This window comes from Pan paniscus, chromosome 10, assembly GCF_029289425.2.
Source record: "Pan paniscus chromosome 10, NHGRI_mPanPan1-v2.0_pri, whole genome shotgun sequence".
Classification (NCBI taxonomy): domain Eukaryota; kingdom Metazoa; phylum Chordata; class Mammalia; order Primates; family Hominidae; genus Pan; species Pan paniscus.
In genome coordinates, this window is record NC_073259.2 from 97,371,554 (window position 1) to 97,393,877 (window position 22,324).

A 22,324-nucleotide genomic window follows, 5' to 3' on the forward strand; every position below is an offset into this window, starting at 1 on the left:
AAGGTGGCTTTAGGCTTTATTGGCCTTTCTCTGCCTCAGTTTCCTCTTTGCAAAATAAAGATAATAATAGGACCTATCTCACAGAGCTGTTTTGAAGACTAAATGAGATACAAAGTATAGTATCTGGTACTCATGATAAATGTTAGTTATTTGTTTCACCTGCTCCGCACCTCATTTTATCATGTAATAAGTGTCACCAATCCATGAACAGAAGCTGGAATTATGAGAGAATCCTAGAATGGGAGGTAAAAACTCCCTCATTTTTACAGGCAAGAAAAAAGAAATGCGGTAAGATTGGGTGCCCTGCCCAGGGCTACCTGATTCATTAGCAAGAAAGCAGGAGCTACAGTTCAGGTCTCCTAATTGTCAGGTTGGTGCAAGTCTCAGTTTTCATTCCTTTGAAGACTGTTTTGGTATTTTTATCCCCAGATAACCCTTTTTCATTCCTATTTTAACGCTAAGACCAGTTCATACCATTAACCACTGCAATCTCTGTCTCCTGCAGCTCCCAGGAAACCTGCTGATAACCTCCCCTTCCCAAAAGCCATACCCCACCCCACCCCCCCTGCCCCTGCAAAAGGCCAGGAAAGGTAGCGCTTTCTCAGAGACCTGAGGAAGCTACTAATGGGGACAGCAGGTGAGGAAGGAGGCGGTGGAACTGCAGCTGCTGGCAAAGGTTGCCCTAGTAACCGTGCGGGCTCCATTCAGGAAGCCAGCCCAACTCCAAGATGCAAAATGATCGCCTTCACGCGGCTACTGCAAGCACAAAGGAACCAGAGGAGCTCTGATATAGCTGGAAGAAAGGGAGGCACAGAGAGAGGTGGGGGCCCATGCTGTCAGTTACAACCTTCCACCTTCCACAGAAGAAAAAGAAGGAAAGAGAATAGCTCTTTGAATCTTCTGGCCTATGTGAACCGTAAAAACCACCCATTTAACATGAGTCCTTTGGTGAGAATAGAGGGAAACAGGCACCCCTCTGTTCACCAGCCTTCTAAAACAATATGTCAGGAGAAGGGGGAGAAACCTCAAACATTGCAAGTTTATGGAGGCTCTAAGCTCTTCATACTCTCTCTCTCCTTTATTCAGACTGGTGACAAAGACCATTTGCTCCCAATTTATTGGAAACTTTTTTTTTTTTTTCACAGCTTGAGCTGCTTAGATGCAGCGAGCTCCCTCTCCCCAAATTGCCGTCAGACACTTGCTGAATGGGCCAGGCTCAATTATGCTCCCTCCACAGGTTCAGCTCACACTGTGACCCTGCATGGCTTCCTGCTATTCATATGTGTTACTTCCCCTTTGTGGTAATGGCTTGTGGCACTTAGCCAGAAAACATTATTAATTTCAGAAGTGGACTGACAAACAACAAACCCACAGTAAAACGAGAGGAAGTGCTGGGGAGGCCAGCTGTCGGCTTGAGCCAAGCAGTAGGAACTCAATGTATGCAGGTTCTAGGAGGAAAGAGATAATAATCCACAAAGAGGAAATGCACTAAAATTATCCACAGCCCATTTTTTTTAAAAAACGAAAGAAAGAAAAAGAAAGAGAAAAGAAATCAGAGAAAAGAAAGGGGGGAAAAGCACCCAGCTACTTGAGCTGCAGCTGGACAGGAAATTGCTAACGCTGCTTGCAAATCCCTACTTTGAACAGGCAGTTTAGGGAATGCCAGGAGCGGAAACCGTTCAGAACTGGATTAACACGAGCCAAGTTGAACTGCAATCCACTTCTCCTTTCTGTGCTCTTGCTGACTTGGGACACCCAAATAGGACAGACTGACTTGGTATATATATTTTTGCACTATTTCTGTTTGCTTTTTATACTTAGTTGCTTAAAAATCACCATGGAGTTTTATATGATTGCCATCGAACGAAGGCCACTTGCCTCCTAAGTTAGTGTAGACGACCAAGCAGTTAACACGTGCCATGTGGGTGAAAAGCTCATTCTTCTCCCCACTTCACATGAAGGGACTGAGCTCATGCAAAAAGAGCCCCAAATGTAAGTATGTTCTAGTTCTTTTGATTCCATACACCCGCCTTTTATTTTGGTTTGTATATTTTTACATTTGAGGTAAGGAGAGGGTAGGTCCCAAGAAAAATGGCAAGATATAAAGTCTTTAGCTTGAAAAGAAACTAAAATAATCCCCACAAGTTTCAATAGGGGTTTCTGACCCACATCCCAAACCAGTTAAACAAAAAAGCACATTAGAACAGGGATGACAAAGTTGCCTCCTAAGTGCCAATGTAAAATTCTAAAGCCATATCCTGACACAGTGAGGAAGCTTAGATATGCCTTGCCATGCGCATGCTAGGGGAAAAAGTGGAGACATCATTCTGGATTCATCATTCTCACACTAGGATATCTGCAGGTAGAATTGCCAATGACAACAGACTGGAAAAAGAATTATCCCTACTTCCTCCTTGGCATTATCTCAGCATTATAGAGCAGAAGATCCTGACAGTGAAGGATAGGGAGGAGGTTAACATGTGGCTGTCATCTTGGTATTCTGCTACACCTCTCTGTGGTTAATATTCAAATTGTATTCCTCAGCAATGTATGCTCTATAGATTCATTTTTCTTCAGGGGCTTTAAAATCTTAAGCCGGAACTATACTCATAAGAGGTTATTTGTTCATATACACGGTACAGTCAGTCCATTCTAGGATGTCATCTTTATTCGTGGCAAATGATGAATTTCATAAACTGCTGCTGAAAAATATTCTAGGAAAAGCTGAAAAGAACCTTGGCCCTGCTATGCCTACAAGTCAAAATCAATCCCTGAATGAAAAAGTTCTAAAATGTGTCACTTCACACATAGGTATAACTGAGATTTTTTTAAAAACACACATTCAATAGCCAAAATAGTTATTTATTAATAATTTAAGGTTTTACATTCTTATAATAAATTCCAGCTCAAAACTTTACACCACGAACATAATGGAGAATTTAACTCTCCCTTCTTCACAATCAAATGCATTTCTCTTATCAAATGGGTACCCATGCTCACACACACACTTCCAGTTTTATACAAATTTTTTTAAAGGAAAGAAACCAACCCAAAGTATTGCATTTGAGGTGACACTCCCTGAAGAATTTTATACAGAGGTAATAGACTGTTTAGCACAGCTGAAGGTTTTTTTATTCTTTTTTTCTTTTTTTAAAGTGAGCCCATGATTTGGTGTCTTTCCCAGATTATCCCCTTTGCGACAATACAAGCAAAAATATTTACAAAGGTAAGGCATAGTCAAACCACATAAAGAGAAAAAAATCATGAGGAAAATACATGAAAAAGACTAAAGACTTCGCCATAACCAGGTCTTAGTGATAATAGTGTCCGTAAAGATGTCATCAGAATTGGTAAAGTCAAGCATGCTGCAAATATACCCTTTGGATTAGAAAAGAGCACAATTTTCTTTTTTTGTTTTGTTCTGTTTTAAGAACTGGCATACTGCTCTTTCTCCCTTTGGATAATTTCTTGTAAGCCCATCAAAGGAAAAAACAAACACAATTCAAACAAACACTGTCAAGTGATTCAAGATCAAATATTTACAATAATCAAATGGAGTATCAGATTTTTTTTTCCAAACTGATACCACAAATACAGAGCTGAAATCTCTCTTTGGCTCCTCTATATGCAAAATTGAATTAGTCTTCATTGAAGACAATTATATAGTCAGTTCCAGATGCAAAAGGAAACAGCCTTACAAGGCCCTAAAGAACACATGCTCCTACCCTATCATTTGGTCCTACCCTATGCGCCTGGAAGTCCTCGAATCCCAGTCCCTGCATGGGTAGGCTGTACACATGGGTACAGAGCAAACCTACTGCCTGTATCTATACAGCATGTCCTGTTATTCCAAAGAGAATGGAGCAAATCTCTCTGTTAGTATTAACCAATTCCGCACTTGGTAACCTTGTCTAGTACAGACAGCTGGTGTCATTTTGACACCTGGGGCCACACACAAAGAAAGCAGCCCAGCTGATGCTGCCAAGAGAAACTGCTGAAGGGCCAGACACATTCCAGCAAGGAGGGGCGTGGGGTCTTTCACGTAGATTGCAGAGAGTCCACCTGGTATACATTCTGGTTGGAAGGGGTGGTAAAATACAGCTGCTGTGCTGGAACCCTGTTGTCACATGGGCTGCTGAGTCCCAGCGTCCTCTCGAAGTCCAGCAGCTGACCCATGAAGTTGAAGTTAGGGGATATGTTGGATTTTTTCATTTTGACAATGTCATAGGCATCGTTCATCGACAGATTGAGCTTCTGCATAAGGTAAGCCACAGTCACAGTGACTGAGCGGCTAATGCCAGCCAAGCAATGTACCAAGACACCACAGTTCTTGCCCCGGGCTTCATCTGTGAACACAAAAAGAAAAGCAAGATCTCAGCAGACTGAAAACCACCCTTTGTGAATGATCAGTCTAAAAACTGAACTTAAAAACATAATAATAATAATAGTTGTGTGTGGCAGTTGAGCCCTACAAGCAGCAGAAAATGTATCACTGAAATGAAACATGTACACTGGACACAATTACATATTTCAGATATTTTCTGAAAAGAGAGCTTTTGTATTAAGTTTCTGCCAACAAAAAACTCCTTAATGGGTGCATTCTTTGCCTCAGCATGTGAATACCAGAAACCCTGCAATATGTTCGTGAATGCCTTTTATACAGACAACCAGACTGCAAGGGTCTATTAAATTATTCTCCAAATGTTGTGCAGCTAACAATGGAGGTATTCAGGCATTTTAAAAGAGAGAGGGAAGTCACAGGGGACGGCCCATTAGGAGGAACAGGATGTCGACATGGCCTGAAAATGAGTTCCTTTGTAATAGAAAATGCATTACAATGCCTGGAGATTCACTTCTCCCAGGCTTCCAGCCCACAGTTCTTCCTGCTGGGCTCAGGTTACCCACTGTCTCACTGTTACCAGTATCACAGTATCATTCAACTGGATAACATTCAGCATTCATACTGCTTTCCAACAACTAACTTGATGTCCTAAAATAACTCCTAGATGTTTTTAAATTATAAAGCAATGCTGGAATTCCTGTCTATAGTGAGTACTTCTATCTGACCCTTCCCCTGAGTCCAAAGACTGGGGGAAAAATCTGTTGTCCGATTATGAACGACTGTCAATGACTGAATTCAAAGATTCAAGAAACAGCGTTTCAAATACACCTGTGATCTGCAGCCATGTCAAAAGGCAGGTTTTCTTCCTTTAGCAAGAAGATAAACCAGAATTAAGGACGCTCTAGGAACATTAGAGACCTGCAGTCAGACAAATTAGCAAGCAGCAAGAACGATTAACAGCTTAAACTCTATGAATGGCTAGGAATTTTGCATTTAAGTGTCAGAGCGACGACTATTAATTAGTCTCACCTATGAAAGAAATGGCCTCAGGGAAAAACTGGGACAGGTTTTGGCTCCAGTGATCCGAGATGGGGATTTGCTTGTATTTAAACTCTCCTGCGTTCTCAAAGAGATTCGGCAAATTGGGGGTGACGTTCAAGATGTACTTGATGCCGAATTCCTCCAACACGTCCAAGTTGGTGGAGTCTTTGGCACAGCCCAAGTAGAGGAAGGGCAAGATCTCCACTGGGAAGGAAGGCTGGCTGTTGGACAGCGGACTGCCATCCGAGTCTGTTGCACTATTGGGGTCTCGGTCAAGGTCAGACTCGATGTCCGAAGAAGAGTCAGAGCTGATCCGCAGGCCCCCGAGCCCCAGCACTGGCAACGGCGGCGAGCTGCTGCTACACGAGCCGTCTAGATTGGTCTCGCAATGCAGGGCGAACTCGGCTTGGAACTTACTGAAGCCACCTGCCAGAACGAGAAAAGCAATCGTGTAACCTGAGAAGCCGTAGTAGTTTTCACAGCTTGTAAGAACCGCAGCCCGGCGCAAGAAACACCACAAGCATCCTACGAACCCCCTACATACAGAACCATATATAAGAGAAACACACTTTAAATGTGCACCATCGGGAATGGAACGAACGGGCCCGCCTCGCCAGGGAACCCTTATTCGCTTAAATCCAGAAATAGACAAAATGGCAACTTTTTGGAATATTTTGAGAGCTAAGATGTGCCAATTTGCATCCCCAACAATCTCTCCCGTCCTGCAAATCTTAATTCAAAATCGAACGATAGAAAAGAGGGTGATGGTGGAAGATGTTCTGGCTAAGAAGGCGCAGAACCCGTTAGAAAGAAACCGCCAGTACCCGCAGCCGGAAGCGGGTGGATTCTGAGCCGGCCCGGTTCTCTGGTGCGGAACGCGCGGTTCGCGGCCCCTACCTCGCCGGCTGCCGGTCCCTAGGCGAGCAGCGCGGCTCCGAAGCTCCAGCTGAGCGGAGCAGAGGCATTTTCAGTCCACGCGCCCCGCCCGCAGCCCTGCGCCCCTAGCCCTGCCCCGCGCGCGGAGTTCCCTGGGCGCGTACCTTCCAGGTAGAACGCCCGGCAGCCCTCGTCCTTGAGCTTCTTGAGCAGCAGCCCGAGCACCGACTCGCCGCCCGTATTCTCGTTCCAGTCGCTGCTGCTCTCATCGTAGAGCACCACTGTGTCGGTGCCACAGCGCCGGGTGAAGCGGTCCCGGTCCTCGCCGCGCGTGAAGAGCGCGCGCACCGGCAGGTTACCCTTCTGCAGGCGCCGCAGCATGATGCCCGGGATGGCCACGTTGATGGCCGACTCGATGTGCGACGACTCGTATAGCTCCTGCGGCCGGCAGTCCATCAGCAGCAGCCGCTCGTTGCCCAGCTCCAGCTGCTCGTTGAGCCACGCCACCGTCTTGCTGATCGCCATTTCCGACGCGAAGGGCACGGGTCTGAGCGTATCTATCATGGGGGTCGAGCTGCGGGAGAGGGCGGGGTGCCTACCAGACGCCCCTCGGGGCAGGCATAGGCCGAGCGCACCGCGCGCGAAGCTGCCGCTCTCGGAGCGGGGTTTAATTCCGCCTTGCCTTACCCAAGCCGAGGCTAGCGGTTGGGGCAGACGAGACAGAAGTAAAGCCGGAGGTTCTCTCTGCACCCAGCTGCAGCCGCTGGCTCTTAGTGTCAATGAATCTCTCTCAATGAAGCTGCCCAGATAGTTTTTGTTCCTCCCCAGTGAATGAAATCCAATTAATTCGGACTCCGTGCTACTGAGAGGGGAGAAAAAAAAGTCTAGCGGCTTCTAATCCCTCCCTCCAAGGCTGCACCTCAAATCTACCCGGGCGTCTTTCTCCCCGGATTATTTAAGACTCGATTTGCTCACTATCTCTTGGACTCAGCCTCGCACACCCCCTGCGCGAGGCAGCTCCTCAATGGATACAAACAGCGAGCGTCTCAATGGATACATTCTCCGGACCAGCCAATGAGCGTGCTGCGGAAGGGGCTGTTGCCGTGGGGACGGGCCGGCTGGAACAGGTTGTGTTGATGAATTGTTAATGAGTTTGTCATTCACAAAAACGGAAAGGAATTTCCGCTCCGGATAAGCCCCAGTGCAAACAAGCTGCAACAGCGGGCTCGGCGGGAGGAAGGAGAAAGAAGGGGAGGCGGCAGCGGAGGAGGAGCAGGGCACATAAACCAGGGCACTTCAGTTGTCTCATGTTTCCTTCTGTTGAGAGTTCACACTTCGCGTCGGAACTTTTGCGCACCAATGGCGCAATTAGCATGCACAAAAGCCCTTGTTCGCGACGCTTGCGTTCGCGAGCTAGCTTTAGGAAAACTTGTGCTGACTTTTCGTTCTTTGTATTCCCTTCAAACTCATTTGGACCCAAGGTCGCCTTAACCCTCCCCTCCCCCAGCCCCCCTTCTTTAGGCGGTGTGTGGCATTTGTTTGCCACTTTTAAAGGCCCAGCTCTGTTTGCTCTGATGTTCTTTTAGCCGAGGCTGTGTTGGGGCTGGTGAACTGACTGGGCTTTAGTGACCGATGAGGTGTTAAATGCTAATCCAACGTATTTCGAAACAAACCAGGATTTTGTTGAAACATTTTAAAGCAAACAAACAAACGTCTGGTTGTGCAGAAAATCAGAAGAAAACCTTTTTTCTTAAAATAACATTTTATTTTCTTTAAAACAATGTAGAGTGCAGAAGCAAACTCTTAGGTCAGTCCAGTGCTTTTACTGTATTCCGCTCCAGCGGCGTGGGGAGTTACAAGCCATTGTTCGGGGGAATCTGTATCTCTCCCCCCGCCCCACCACCACCATCGCCTGCTGGGAGGTCGCGCTGGTTAATGATTTCTGGGCAAGGAGCTCGGCTTCTGACGGGGGAGCCGGTCTGGCGGGGCTGCCTGAGCGAGGTGTGCTGGGACGCGCCGGGCCGGGCCAGCAGTCCCCGCCATGGGCGAGGCGTGAGGAAGTCCTCCCGCAAGACCTGCAGGCTGCGGGGGCTCGGCAGGGGGGCTCGACGATTGGTTACAGTTGGCAGGGAGGCATGTCAGAGGGGGCCTCCCCAGCCCTCTCCTGCGGCCGCCTCCTCCCTTTGTCCAGCGCCGGGGACTCCGGGGAGCACCAGCCGCGCCTGCGCGCTGCGCTCCCTGCCACCGCCCCGCCGTCCCCGTCTCCCCGCTTGGGCACGGGGCTGTGCGCGACGCAGTGGACGGGTGCGGGGCTCAGCGAGGGACTCCCGGTTCCATAGAGATCTGGGGAGGGTGGAGGCAGCCTGCCGGGACCCCCCTGGCTCCTCGCTCCCAAGGAGTCGAGGGGAACGTCTCTACCGCGCTGCAAAGCCAGCAGGTAACTTTGGGGAGGTGCGGGCCAGGCCAGCGAGCAGGGCTCGGTCCAGGCGCCGCGGGGCGGACGGATTGGAAGCCGGATGGAGGCGTGGCCGGGTGGGGGCCGCGACGGCGGGGAGGCGCGTTCCCGGCGCGCAGAGCTCTATTGTTATATAAAAGTGCCGAAGCCTGCCGCTCCCGAGCGGAAAACCACCTGTGTGCGGCCGGCGCGGCGCGGGAGGGCTGCAGCCGGAAGGCGCGGGCCCTAATCTGGCCTCCCCTCCCTAAACCTCGGCGGAAAAGAGGCCGCGCTTTGTCCCACCGCTGCCTGAGAGGCGGAAGCGGGGGCAGCCGTCCGGCGGGGTGCGGCTTTGGGGAGCGTCCCTTGCTGCGCTTTGCGCCTACCGTGAACACCGCGAGGGCGCCTAAGGTCGCGGGGTCTCCCTTCGCCCGACGCCCCGCACCCACGGGCATGCCTGCTAACACCCCCGCTGCAACTTGCATTTTTAGTCACCCGCCTCTTCCCTGGTTTGGGAAATGTAGGCTAAAAAAAGGCGGCTGCGAGGCCTAGGTTGCCAATTTTGGAGCTCTGCTGCAGGCAGGCCGCCCCTGGAGGAGCGTGTTCGACAAAGGTGGGGATTGCCGAGCTCCTCTCCGCACCATTTTTGGGCAGCCCTTGGAACAAAACTCGTATATTTCACTGGGTATCTTCTAGTTTCAGCCGGGGGAGGCCTGCGCTGGAGTTGACTCCCCCTGTCCTCCACGATCTGTCACAGAAGTTCCCACCCCGAGACGTTTCAGTCATTGGGACCTGGGGACAGGGAGGGAAGAGGCAGGATGCCCTTCAGCGGAACTGAGAAGAGCAAACCTGTTGGAGGTTCAGCACAGGACCTCCAACAGAAGAGAAAGGGAGGGAAGTTGGGTTTCTACTTTGCCTGTTTTAATACGCAGCTACTTGAGTATGACTATAGATTCGGGAGGATACATCGAAACTGTAGTTTTACCCATGCTTCTGAACTTTATCGCCAAGGGAATGCCAATGTTTCCTGGCGCATTGATTAAAGTGGCGTTCTTACTGCTCAGTCCTAGAAATGCTGCGAAAAGGGCTTCTGGAGTGGGACGGCCCTCGTTTGCATTATGTCCCCCGCTTCTTCTTAGGTAAGCGCCCTTAGTTAAATCATTTAGCCGTTCTAAGTTGCAGTCTTCCACGTCGGCATAACGAAGATAAAACTATCTGCTTCATAGGGTCCCTGTGACGACAAAATGGGTACGGTGAAACGTCCTAAAGTGGTGGTGGGGTGCTATTAGCTGTTGGAATTAATTTTTCATTCTGAATTGACCTGTAAAAAGGCCTCGGCTTGGGGACACGGTTTGGGCATCCCACAGACGCCCCTTAAGGCTTGCTTGACAGCCCGCCTGGACTCGCTCATCTGCAGCAAAGCCCTCTGAGATACTACCCTAACCGATTTAATCCGTTCCAATTCAGCTGTCAAGTAAAGGGGGTGTTATCGTAGACCAGGATCAAAAATCCTTTAACACAGTTATCAGAATGGACCCAGCTACATTTCTGATTTCTCCCTACTGGTCACCTTTGGAACACGCTGTTCTCCAGCCACAGCAAACTGATACAACAATGCGTATTGGGCACTTAACTGCATGATGGGTACCGTCTTGTTTCTGTGTTTACTTGCATAATTTCGGACAGTCTTCAGAAAAAAACATGTAAATTATCCCATTTACAAAGATTAAAGAATTTGCCCAAGGGCACACAGTAGCAACAGAGTGTCAAGACCTGAGGCCAAACCCTTTACAGACTCTTAAGGATGCCCACATGCACGGATTACATATAGTGTTATGGTCACTATATTCACCTCCACGTGGTATTCCCTGCCCACATGTGAAGAATTTCAAGGTCAGCATTTTGAATTTTGACCTCCAGGCTTTCTCCAGCCTCACGTTTTCTGTTGCATCCTCCATGTCAAAGATCAAAAGCGACGCTGCTTTCCCTGCTCCTTTTACACACCAGTGGTTTTCTTTGCACCCAACCCTTCATCAGTCAACCATTCACTAAATGTTGCATATTCTCTCTCTCTTAGAATATGCCCTAGATCCTAATCTTCACAAGTGTCATTGGTTATCTAGTGCGTCAGCACAGCACATAAGCCTAGGTTCAAACCTCTGTCACTCAGTAGTAGTCTGGGCCTCACTTCATTCATTCATTGATGCATTTATTCTAGATTCCAGGAAAGCAGTAGAGAATAAACAGACAACAATAACCTGCCTCACTGAAGTTTACATTCTAATGAGGACAGTCCAATTAACAAAACAAATAATTATATATTAGAAAGTGAAAGCGCTATAGAGAAAAAGCAAGAAAAGGAATTCGGAAGTGTGTAACATTGGGAATATATATTCCTCCCTCAAAGGACTGTGAGGATTAGACACAACTGAGATGACATACGAGAAGTGTAGGGCACAAAATCGGTATTCAGAAGATGATTTTTAAAATATCACCATTTCATTCCTGCATAAGGAATGCTGTTGGTGGTGATATTGCCATTCCTGTGAGGCACTGAGGAAAAGCTCTCTTAGGAGATAAGGGCTCTAGTAGTTGGAAGAATTACAGGCTTCCTTAATTCCAGAGGCCTCAGTGCCCTTCAGAGGATATCATTCATATGAAGAGGGCTGTATTTAAAGATTGGAGATAGCAGATCATCTGTGATCCATTCTCATGAGTGCAGAGAAGCACTTTCATAGATTCTTGTTTCTTCCTCTGTGTGTGTGTGTGTGTGTGTGTATGTATGTGTGCACCAAGCACCTGTGCTTGTGCTTGAATTCCTCCTGGTGTTTCCCCCTGGAAAGTTCCTTAAAAATTGTTAGTTAAAAAAAAAATTTTTTTAAAGCAGTGTATTTTGGTTATAAAATTTTCTCTAGGCCATTTGAGAAACATTCCAATTTTGCAGGAATTTTCCTGAGTTTGAGGGCACTTGAGATTTATAAGATGCAAATGGGCTAGCATGACCTTTAATCTTCTTGGAATAATCTCTGTGAATACAATGACATTTATTAACACATCATGTGAAAACAGTTAAACAGATTTTCAGCAAATAAGGAGAGTTTTGGAAGTTCTGACTTAAAATGTAAATGCATTTAGGGGTCCCAGGTAGGCCCTCAAAGTGACAGTGGCTTTCAGTGCAGCTAAAACTTCAAAACTGAATTTAACTGTATTTGAAGGATACACCTGAAATAGTATGGCTTAATGTAAAATGTATATGGGATGCACAAAACTGTCCCTAAGGTCTTCTGATGAGTGCTTTTAAAAGATACCAAGAAGTTGTACCACAACAGTAGCAACCGAGGAACACAAGAGGCCTAAGGAACTGACAATAGGTAACATGACTTATAGGCAGTGATAGGCTGTGAGAAAGCCAAAGGGAATTTCAAATAGTCCCCAATTAAAATTCCATGAGGGCAGCCCCTGGGAATTGCAGATCCAGGTTTGCAATCAAACTGCTTCTCACGTGGAAGCTCCGTGCAGCTTGCCCCATGATGAGGAGCTGCAAGGGCTTATTGAGCACGGGTTAATGATTTCTCCAAACAATGCGGGGGAAGGGGAAAGGCAGGCTAGGTTAGACCTCAAGGCAGAGGTAGCTGGACAGCAACACCAGAATCACACCCACAAGCATATCTAGGGGGAGACTGGAGCTTCCCTATGAACGAGATGGCACATTCACGCATTGCCAGGATGATACCACCTGAAGAAAAATATGAACTATTGTGAAATTCAGACCTTAGCCAATTTGGCTAAGCTTTTAAAAATTACGGTCTTCGTCAGCTTTCTTGCATTTCTGTTTCCCGTCATCTGATGAAAGACAAATTAATTTACATTCAGGCTCCTGTAGAGACTTTATCTAGAATTTTTTTAAAAGCTAGACGGTCTCTAGCAAAGAAATTCATTAAAAGATAGCAATGTTAATTTTTTATTTCAGGTGTTTTAATTCCATGCCTTCCACTGGGAAAATATTCATTGATTCTTCTTCCTTATCGTTTATTTTTACAAAGCAGGAAATGTAAAAAGCATATATAAATGTATATATAAGAAACTCATGACGTTGGCATTTCTGCAGTACATTTCTGAGTAAGCGCATTTACCTTCTTTCGGAAAGGAGATGACGGTACCTTGTTTCCCATTGTACTATTTTGAAAGCCCCAGCGATGATCCTTAGTGGGAAAGTATAGCTTACATTGCCAGCCAGGGAAGTGAGAGACTATATGTATTCAGCTCTCCAAAACCTTCTCATGTCGTGTCATGAAGCACCACATGTGTGGTGTCGGGCATTATCCATGTTGCATCTTCATGTGGAATATTTGCTGTGAGCCTCCCTGTGTGGGCTGTTTCCTCTGGTGACTTTTCTCTCCATCTTGTGTTGCTTTATTTACGCAGGTGTGAGTAGTACATATAGCTGTTGTGTAAGAGAACTCATTATTTTTCTAAGTGGGTACTATTTCCTGCCACCCTATTTTTGCTTCAGAAATCAGTGGAAGTAACTGTGTGTGCCCATAATACAGGAATGCTTTAGCTCAGTTTTTCAAACTTAAGAACTTGCAGATCCCCCAAGAATATATTAATAGAACCCTAGGGATCCCCAAACTCCAGTCTAAACAACACTGCTTAAGGCTGTTGGTGGGTTAATTATAAAAGTTATATCTGGACATATCATGAAATAACAACATAGTGGCTACAACTTATTCTACACCAACCATTGTACGGGTTAAATCTAACCATTGTGATAACCTTGCAAAACAGGTATACCATTATCACAACTTTAAGGTGGGGAAGCCTGAGCTCAAATGTCAGGTAATTTATGCTGGAATCCAAACTTGCATCTCAGTCCCTTCAAAGCTCCTTAGTACACACTGCTGCCAACCTGATGAGTGGCCCTGAATGAATTCAACCTGGTATACCATGATAGCTTCTACATAATTTGTTACACTTTATCTTGCTAGTCAAGACTAGGACTTGTGGAATCAGCCCAACCTGGATTCTAATCCTGGCTTACCTACTTTCTGGCCCTATGACTCAGGGAAACCATTTCATCTCCCCATGTCTCAGTTTCCTTATCTGTAAAATGGGAATACTCTATCACAGAGCTATTGCAATCAATGATTTATATTTGTAAAGTGGGTAGAAACAGTCCTAGAACAATAACTCATTGACTGCTACCTGTTTTTATTGTTACACACAAACACACACACACACACACACATATACACACAATTCTTTTTTTTTTTTCTTTGAGACAGTCTCACTCTGTCACCAGGGTGGAGTGCAGTGGCACGATCTCGGCTCACTACAACTTCCGCCTACCAGGTTCAAGCAATTCTTGTGCCTCAACCTCTCAAGTAGCTGCAATTACAGACGTGCACTACTATGCCCAGCTAATTTTTGTATTTTTAGTAGAGACAGGGTTTTGCCACGTTGCCCAGGATGGTCTTGAACTCCTGGCCTCAAGTGATCCACCAGCCTTCCAAAGTGCTGGGATTACAGATGTAAGCTACCGCACCCAACCACAACTCTTAATAAATGTTTATTGACTTTGCTGAAAAGGGATCATATAACAAAAAAAACACTATAGTGTTAATTTAGTTCTCAGGAAGAGAAAAACAATCCATACACATTTTTGAAAAAAGTTTCAAAGAACAGAATCAACTGCTTTATGGCCCCTCTTAGTTGCTGATATAAGCAACCCAGAAATTGAGGTTTCTTAATGGGCTGAGATACCTGGATAGTTTGGGGACAGTGAAAACACACTGCGTACCAGGGGTTCCCCATCACTCTAGGACTCACCTGCTGAAGTAGCAGGCACTTTCCCTGCTCCATCAATGCTGGCTCATAGCTGATCCTATGGACTGCATATTGTGCAAGAGGAGAATTGGAAATCTACTAGCCTGAGCCACATAGCCGTCGTCTCTCAGTAATCTGGGTTCAAGGCAGCTAATGGAAACACACATTTATGTTATGAGTCCTGCATATAAGAAGTCCCATTCTCTGGGAATTTCCTTTCTCCTTCCGACTTCATGCCCAGCAGGAGCTTTTCAGAATACAAGGAGGGGGAAGAGGGAAGGGTCAGAGCTGAGCATGAGAGCCACTCTTCTGTGACTGGAAGGAAACTTCCATTCATGGACAGATGAGAAAGGCTGTGCTAGAAGCCACATTGTAGAAACATACCCAGGTTTGAGTAAACAGACACCTGCTTAGCACAGTTTCCATACTAATTTTTGCACATATATGATTCCAAGATTATTTTTATTAAACATCCAATAAGTATATATCCTTTGGTATAAATCCATCAGGTTTTGCTGGACCTACCAGAAGTTTTAGATTCCTTACCCAAACCTCAAAAGTGTAAACCTGGCCGGGCATGGTGGCTCACGCCTGTAATCCCAGCATTTTTGGGAGGCCAAGGCAGGCAGATCACGAGGTCAGGAGATGGAGACCATCCTGGCTAACAAGGTGAAACCCCGTCTCTACTAAAAAATACAAAAAAAAAAAAAAAAAAAAAAAATTGGCAGGGTGTTGTGATGGGCACCTGTAGTCTCAGCTACTCGGGAAGCTGAGGCAGGAGAATGGCATGAACCCGGGAGGTGGAGCTTGCAGTGAGCCAAGATCGCGCCACTGCACTCCAGCCTGGGCGACAGAGCAAGACTCCCTCTCAAAAAAAAAAAAAAAAAAGTGTAAACCCTTGCTAGGTCATGCCCCTCCCTAACCAGTTTCCCAGGGAAAAAGCCTTTATGATGGGATTTCTCTGTCCTTTTGTTATATTTTCTGTATGGTAATTTGCTTTTGTTTTTGGCTTAACACAAATTTATTATTTTTCAGTTCTGTACGTCATAAGTCCCAAATGGGTCTCCCTGGACTAAACTCAAGGTGTCAGCAGGGCTGCTTTTCATTTTGGAGGCTCTAGGGGAAAACCTGTTTCCCTGATTATTCAGGTTGTTGGCTGAATTTAGTCCTTATGGGTGTAGGACTCTGGTCCCTGTTTGCTTGCTGTGTTCCCAACTTCTAGAGGCCACCTGCATTCCTTTGCATGTGCCTCCTTTCCTGTGTCTTCAAGGCCAACAACAGCAGATCACATGGTTTTCATGCCTCAAATCTCTGCTGCCTCTTCTACCACTTCTCTCTCTGACCTGCTCTTTGTCTTCCTCTTCTACGTTTAAGGACTCATGAGGTTACCTTGGGCCCACCTAGGTAATCCAGGATAGTCTCCCCATCTCAAGGTCTTTAAAGTCTCCTTTGCCATGTAAGGTAACATATTCACAGGTTCCAGGCATTAGGGCATAGATATCTGGGAGATCATGCTGCCTGCATGTGGTTGTCTTGAAGAGACAGGTAATTTGTTGGAAAGGGGAATGGGGGAACTTTTTGGAGTGAGGGAAATGTTCTATATCTTGATTAGGGTGGTCGTAGGTATTCAAATGTTAAATCTTTTAAATTTTAGTTTAACATCTATGTTATTGCATTTTCCAACTGTTATATTTTGCTTGTAATTATTTATTTAGAAGCAACTTTGTGTGAGGCATTGTATTAAGCACTTTATGTAATCATCTCATGCATTGTTTTCTCCTAGTACTCTGGTGTTATCACATAATAAGTTTGCTTTAACCGATTAAGTTTGATGATGCAGTGTAGTGACTAGAGTCTTTCAGGTACATATTGTTCCACTTTATGGCTATTTTCCATTTCAATTTAAAGGCCAAGGGGGTTTTCTCATTTACCAGTTTATTATAAAAGCTATTACAAAGGATACAGATGAAGAGATGTGTAGGGCAAGGCATGTGGGAAGGGGCTTCAGTTTCCATGCCCTTTCCAGGTGCACCATACTCCAGGAACCTCCATGAACTCAGCTATCCCAATGCTCTAGTAATTTAAGTAATTCAGTGTAACCAGCTGTAGTACTTTATGCTTTAGGCAGAAATAATTAGCTGGCATTTTTTAATGTGAATCCACTTGATGACCTTTAAAATTTAGTATAAAGGATATTAAAAACAAATTCTTTCTTTTTTTTTTGGCAGGGGGACAGAGTCTCACTCTTGTCGCCCAGGCTGGAGTGCAATGGCGCAATCTCGGCTCACCGCAACCTCCGCCTCCCGGGTTCGAGCCATTATCCTGCCTCAGCCTCCTGAGTAGCTGGGATTACAGGCACCTGCCACCACGCCCGGCTAATTTTGTATTTTTAGTAGAGATGGGGTTTCTCCATGTTGGTCAGGCTGTTCTAGAACTCCCGACCTCAGGTGATCCGCCTACCTTGGCCTCCCAAAGTGCTGGGATTACAGGCGTGAGCCACTGCGCCTGGCCTAAAAACAAATTATTTCTGTTCTTGAAATTGGTGCACTTACAATGTGTGGTAGAGGAGGTGTGGCAGGACACATGGACCTTGCATGACCAAGGTACAAGAGAGCAGACAGCTCAACTGTCTGTGTCATGGTGCGGCTTCCAGCACTGAGCCTAGGATCCTGCCCCCGTGAGATGACATGACCTGCAGGTTCACCTTTAGAACGCTGCTGACTTCAGTGTGGCCCTTTCATGCAATGTGCTGTTAATTAGAGTACTTATGGCAGAGAGAAGGACTTTTTCCCAGTGTGTATAACTGTACCTACTGCTAAAGCATATTTTTTAATCTAGTTAAATTTGCTGTGAAATTTACATTTATAGTGAGAGTGAGATGAAGTGTGGTGTGGAATGTAACCTAAATCTGGAGCCTCTAACTACTAACCCCTGATTTTGATCAAAAGAATCTGACAAGTACTCTATAGACAAACTGGTTTAAAAGGAAAGCTTTTTAAAAAAATATAGGTGCCCAAGTTCCATAACCAGTAATTCTGATTTAATTGATGTAAGGTGGATCTTGGCATTGATATTTTCCAAAAGCTGCCCAGAGAATTCTGATATGTGGCCTGGACTAACAACTGGTTTAGAAGCATTCACAACAATCATCCCCCAACAGTCCCTTGCCTAGGCAGAGGTTTCCAGTGAGCCCAAGAGCTCCCCACCCAGACCAGCAGGTCTAGAAATGAAATGTTTAGAAACACCTGGAGGTACTTGCTCTCAGTCCATATCCTGGCCTACCCAACAGGGACTCTGATTCGGAAGATCTAGGGATGGGCTCAGGCAACTATATTGTAGTCCAGCAGCCAGCAGTGGCTTATACAGGTGGACCAAACTTTGAGAAGCTTCCAGTGACATCCCAGATAGTCAGATTCCTCACTCATCCACTCTGTTCAGCAATTGTAGAAATGTTCTTGAAGTAACTGGAAAGATGAGTCAAATAGTATTCTTTAGACACAAGCATCAGAACTTCGTAACAGGAAAATGCTGTGTCAGGCATAACTAATCTGCTTGCCCTTGTAAATGCAACTCTTGAACTGGTATGCACTCTGATGAGTTATTTACTGGTGAAACCTGTCACAAAGCGTTGGGAGATTACAAAGAACAGAAGAAGGTATCTTGGTAGCAGCATCGTGTGTTTATTGAACACCCGTTGTGTGTCTAAAACTGAAATGACTGCTGGGGCTTATGAAAATGAGTGAGATTCAGGCCCTGCTGTCACAAAAAAATATAAGTCTAACTGGGGAGGTTAGACATGTGCCCAGGTAGCTAGAATGTAATGTAATAAATGTGGTCATTGCAGTAGAAAGGAAGTGCTATGGGAACAAGAGGAGGAAATGGTTCATCTACCTTAGGGTGGGAGGTGGAAGGTAGAGGTGGGGTGCTGGGAAGCATCCCAGGGGAGGCAGCATCTGAGTTAGATTCCTCAGGGGGGCAGATTTCTCACTGTCCCCATCCAGTGGGATAGGAGAAGAACCACACACACTCTGGGCAAGACAGAAAGATGACATGAGCTAAGGTTTGGAGGGATGGACATGTGTGACCAGTGCAGTGCAGGTGAATGGTATGGAAGGCAAAGATTGGCAGAGAATACAGGAAAGGTAGTGTAGTGCCAGATGGAAATGGGCTTTGGATGTCATGGTAAGAAGTTTTGAATTTTTCTTTAGGTGAAGTCATCATAGATATTTATACAGGGGTGTGACATGATTCCAGGATATAATTCTGTAACAAAGGGGGCGAGTAGACTGGAAGGGAGAGAGAAACTGGGGGCAGGAAAACCAATTAGGAAGCGATTGCAATTGTCCAGAAAAAGGATGCAGTACCACCACGATCATCCTCTTCCTAAAATAATGTATTCATCAACCTGCTTAGTTTTATTCCTCCTATTTCTGCAGCTAGAAAAATCACTTAGCCCTCTTGTGACTCAGAATTTCTCCCTATTAATAGAAGATGACAGAATACTTATCTCACCTCACACAGGGAGATACTGAGAGATGCTTGCAATTGTAGCCACGAAAGAGGGGGAAATGTTATTCCAAATGCCAGTGGCAGTAATTACTCTGGAGTAGTGAGGGGAGGGACACTGCCTTTCCTCACTAACAGTTCATTATAAAAATTTCAAACCTATAGAAAAGTTGAAAGTTGAGTAAGAGCATCAGAAATACTCTTTGGAGGGAAGCTTCTGCAGAAATTCCAAGTACTCACCACCCAGGAAGTGGCATTTCCAATCTAAGGGCCCATTGCCTTCAGGATGAGAATGCCATTGCAGCCTATTTGGTTACAAACAGTGTTCTATAATATGAGATTTTGTAAAGAAAGGCCCATTTTCCCATTGTTTTCCATTACAAACAAAAGTGTAAGGAATGATATTCTTATTATTCCTATTGCTGAAATGGGGCTGGGGAGGGCCATATTTGAAGGAGTTATACCGTCATCTACATGCTTTCAAACTGTGTTTTGCCCTTTGGGATTTGGAGTCTGCCCTTGTAGCAAGAGGCACGTAGTCATACCTTTTCCATCTGCTGCTGGGCCCCTTCCCATACTAGGTCTCCATTTCAGCACCCTGGACCACATCAGAATTCTTTCTTGTTTTTGGAAAAGCATCATTGATATCTACCGCAGGGTGTGTGACAGACATAAACTGCTTTAAGTTTTGCCAAAATGACTGTGTCTTCTACCTTTGAAAAAAAATCTGTGCTCTCTATATTTGCTGAGTTGGTATAAGATATTCCAAGGGATAAAAAGATAAATAATGAAGAGACACTGCCCTCAAGAAGCTAACAGATAGGACTGTGACCTAATGAAGAAGTTAATGAGGGTAGCATTCAGTGCTTTTTTAGAACAGTATCAACTTTCAAGATTCAAAAGGATGGTCATGTTCAATGACTGATGGAGTCCTTCCAACTGGAATGGGGTGATTTGAACTTACAATGAGGAAACCCAAAGTACTTCATTTTATATATGAAAATCAAATGGTTATTGAGTGATATAATAAGGAGACCTATCAGGAATACGTAAGGAGAAGATAATTTATGCTCCTTTCTAAAGTACATTTACGTAAGTAATGAATGATTAGCTCTTTCAAATGGAAATGTTTTCTCTAGTACAGTAAATTATTCTGATTCATTTGTTCACTCTTTTAACATGCATTTCTTGGAAAACTTACTGGCAAAATTTGTCACAAAGCAATTAGGAGACTACAAAGTACAGAAGAATAGCCTTTAAATCCTTACACAAATTAGTTCTTATTTTAAGGACAGTTTAAATCTCACAACATCACAGCCTGCTTTTGCATGCACTCTTTCATTTACTTGTTAGATTCCTTTACTGCAAAGAGCTCAAGGAAAACAACTAGAAACAAACCATGGCTATGCTGACAAGAAAGTGTCAGTTATAAAGGGAAATGAATGAAGATTTATTCATTTATTAATAAAGTAATGTGGGCAGCCATTTGATAATTCTAATTTCTGATAATTCTAATTTCTGATTTAAAGTTGACTTATTTGCATACATTTTTAAAAGTCTGTGCTGTTGCCAAGTGACTTGGAACTACACAGCATAGTTTACTCACAAATTAGATGAAAGCCTCTTTTAAAATGTCTGCACATATTATACTTTTTTTTCTCTTAAAAATAAGCCATTGTTGATTTATTTTTGGACAGGTGACATTTGTGAATGGAACAAAATATAAAAGGAAGGATATGGCATACAGTAAGTCAGTCTCTCCTGGCCACCCAGTTCCTCTCCCTGGCACCAACCACTTTTGACTAGCATTTTGTGTATCTTCTCAGGGGGAGTCTATGCATGTACAAGGATATGCATTTATTATTGGTGTTATTGGTATGCAATTGTAGCAGACTAATTTTTAATGTCTACATAGTATTCTATTGCATGGACATAGCATAATTTATTTAGTCAGCCATCCTATCGATAGATATTGAGGTTGTTCGTAATCTTTTTGCTATTGCAAGCAATGACTGCAATGATTATGTTTTATACATTCATCCACCTTGTGAATATATCTGTAGGGTAAATTCTTATATATGGAATTGTTTGGTCAGAGTATATGAGTTTATAATTTTGATAATTATTGCCCAAATGCGCCCTTCAGAGATCGCACTAATTTGCATTCCCACCAGTAATGTATTTCCCCATACTTTAGCTGACACAATGTGTTCTCAAACCTTTGCCACTCTGAGAGATGAATATTGGTATGTCATGGTAATTTTAATTTGCCTTTCTCTTAAGAGTCAATTTGAGCATGTTTTTGTATGTTTAAAGGCTGTTTGAATTTCTTTTTCTGTGAACTGTCTATTCATATCCTTTACTCATTTTTTGAGTAGATTGTTGATCCTATTTTATTTTTATACCTTATTTTGCAACCATAATGTTAAGTTCATTTTAGCCTCTGAACTCAAATACCATTTGTCAATCATTAGTCCAAATAAAAAAAAAGTGGAGCCACTTAATAATCCTAACGCACAGTTTGAAACATAATTCATTGATGCCTGACTTTTCCTTCTTAACTCACTTTTAATCTCAAATTTTAATGGGAACTGTCCTCACTCCTTAGGCCCAGTCAGGGTCAAAGAGTCCTGGGTTCTACTTGTTTTATTTGAACCCCAGGAGAGTTGCTTGTCTGAAGCTCTGTTTTAGCAATAGATTATTTATACAAACTCTCTGACAAATTTTAACTCATTAAATAGCAGCGTTAATATACTCATCTAGCACCACATTCCCTGCCTTCTGCATGAGCAGAGGAGAGAGAGTGATACTATTAAATATTCAAAAGCCTTTATCCTTATCCCAACCCCTCCATAGGAAGATGCTGTCTTGCCTGGGCTAGGTGTGGTGGCTCACACCTGTAATCCCAGTGCTTTGGGAGGCCAAGGTGGGAGGATCACTTGACACCCGGAGTTCAAGACCAGCCTGGGCAACATAGTGAGACCCCATCTCTACAAAAATAAAACTAAAAAAATTAGCCAGGTGTTGCAGGCACCTGTATTCCTAGCTACTCAAGAGGCTGAAGTGGGAGGATCACTTGAGCCCAGGAGTTTGAGGTTACAGTGAGCTATTATCAGGTCACTGCACTCTAGCCTGGGAGACAGAGTGAGACCCTTTTTTTTTGAGACAGGGTCTTACTCTGTCACCCAGGTTGGAGGGCAGTGGCAAAATCTTGGATCACTGCAACCTCTGCCTCCTAGTTTCAAGTGATTCTCCTACCTCAACCTCCCGAGTAGCACGCCTGGCTAATATATATATAT

At 44.7% G+C, this 22,324-nt stretch overlaps 2 protein-coding genes across 21 annotated transcripts in view; one reads left to right on the forward strand and one right to left on the reverse strand.

Annotated features, from left to right (window-relative positions):
• Positions 1–2,841: 2,841 nt before the first annotated feature.
• DUSP6 (dual specificity phosphatase 6) lies at positions 2,842–7,943 on the reverse strand. Its single transcript, XM_003823412.6, has 3 exons — positions 6,424–7,943; positions 5,372–5,809; positions 2,842–4,346 (listed from the first exon to the last, which is right to left on the reverse strand). The coding sequence occupies exons 1-3, from the start codon at positions 6,821–6,823 to the stop codon at positions 4,039–4,041; spliced, it is 1,146 nt and encodes a 381-aa protein (XP_003823460.1). The 5' UTR covers positions 6,824–7,943; the 3' UTR covers positions 2,842–4,038.
• Positions 7,944–8,194: 251 nt separating this feature from the next.
• Positions 8,195–22,324, forward strand: part of LOC112441402 (uncharacterized) — a 133,250-nt gene continuing 119,120 nt past the window's right edge. For 8 of the 20 annotated variants that reach the window (XR_008620451.2, XR_008620450.2, XR_008620452.2 and 5 more), the window contains exon 1: positions 8,557–8,696. Coding sequence is in view for 5 of the 20 variants with exons in the window: in XM_034936312.2 (XP_034792203.1) it covers positions 8,195–8,696; positions 9,758–9,832; positions 20,723–20,751 (606 nt within the window). In the remaining 15 variants the exon portion in view is untranslated. Of the gene's footprint in view, positions 8,697–9,757; positions 9,833–20,722; positions 21,539–21,881; position 22,324 lie in introns of those variants that run through there. The other 12 variants (XR_010108856.1, XR_004665774.3, XM_034936317.2 and 9 more) reach the window with 7 other exon arrangements.

Coding starts and splice junctions, on each gene's coding strand:
- DUSP6 (XM_003823412.6), bottom strand. CDS start 6,823: ATGATAGATACGCTCAGACCCGTGCCCTTCGCGTCGGAAATGGCGATC. Junction 5,810..6,423: donor CCGGGCGTTCTACCTGGAAG/GTACGCGCCCAG, acceptor TCGTTCTGGCAG/GTGGCTTCAGTAAGTTCCAA. Junction 4,347..5,371: donor TGAGGCCATTTCTTTCATAG/GTGAGACTAATT, acceptor TTGTGTTCACAG/ATGAAGCCCGGGGCAAGAAC.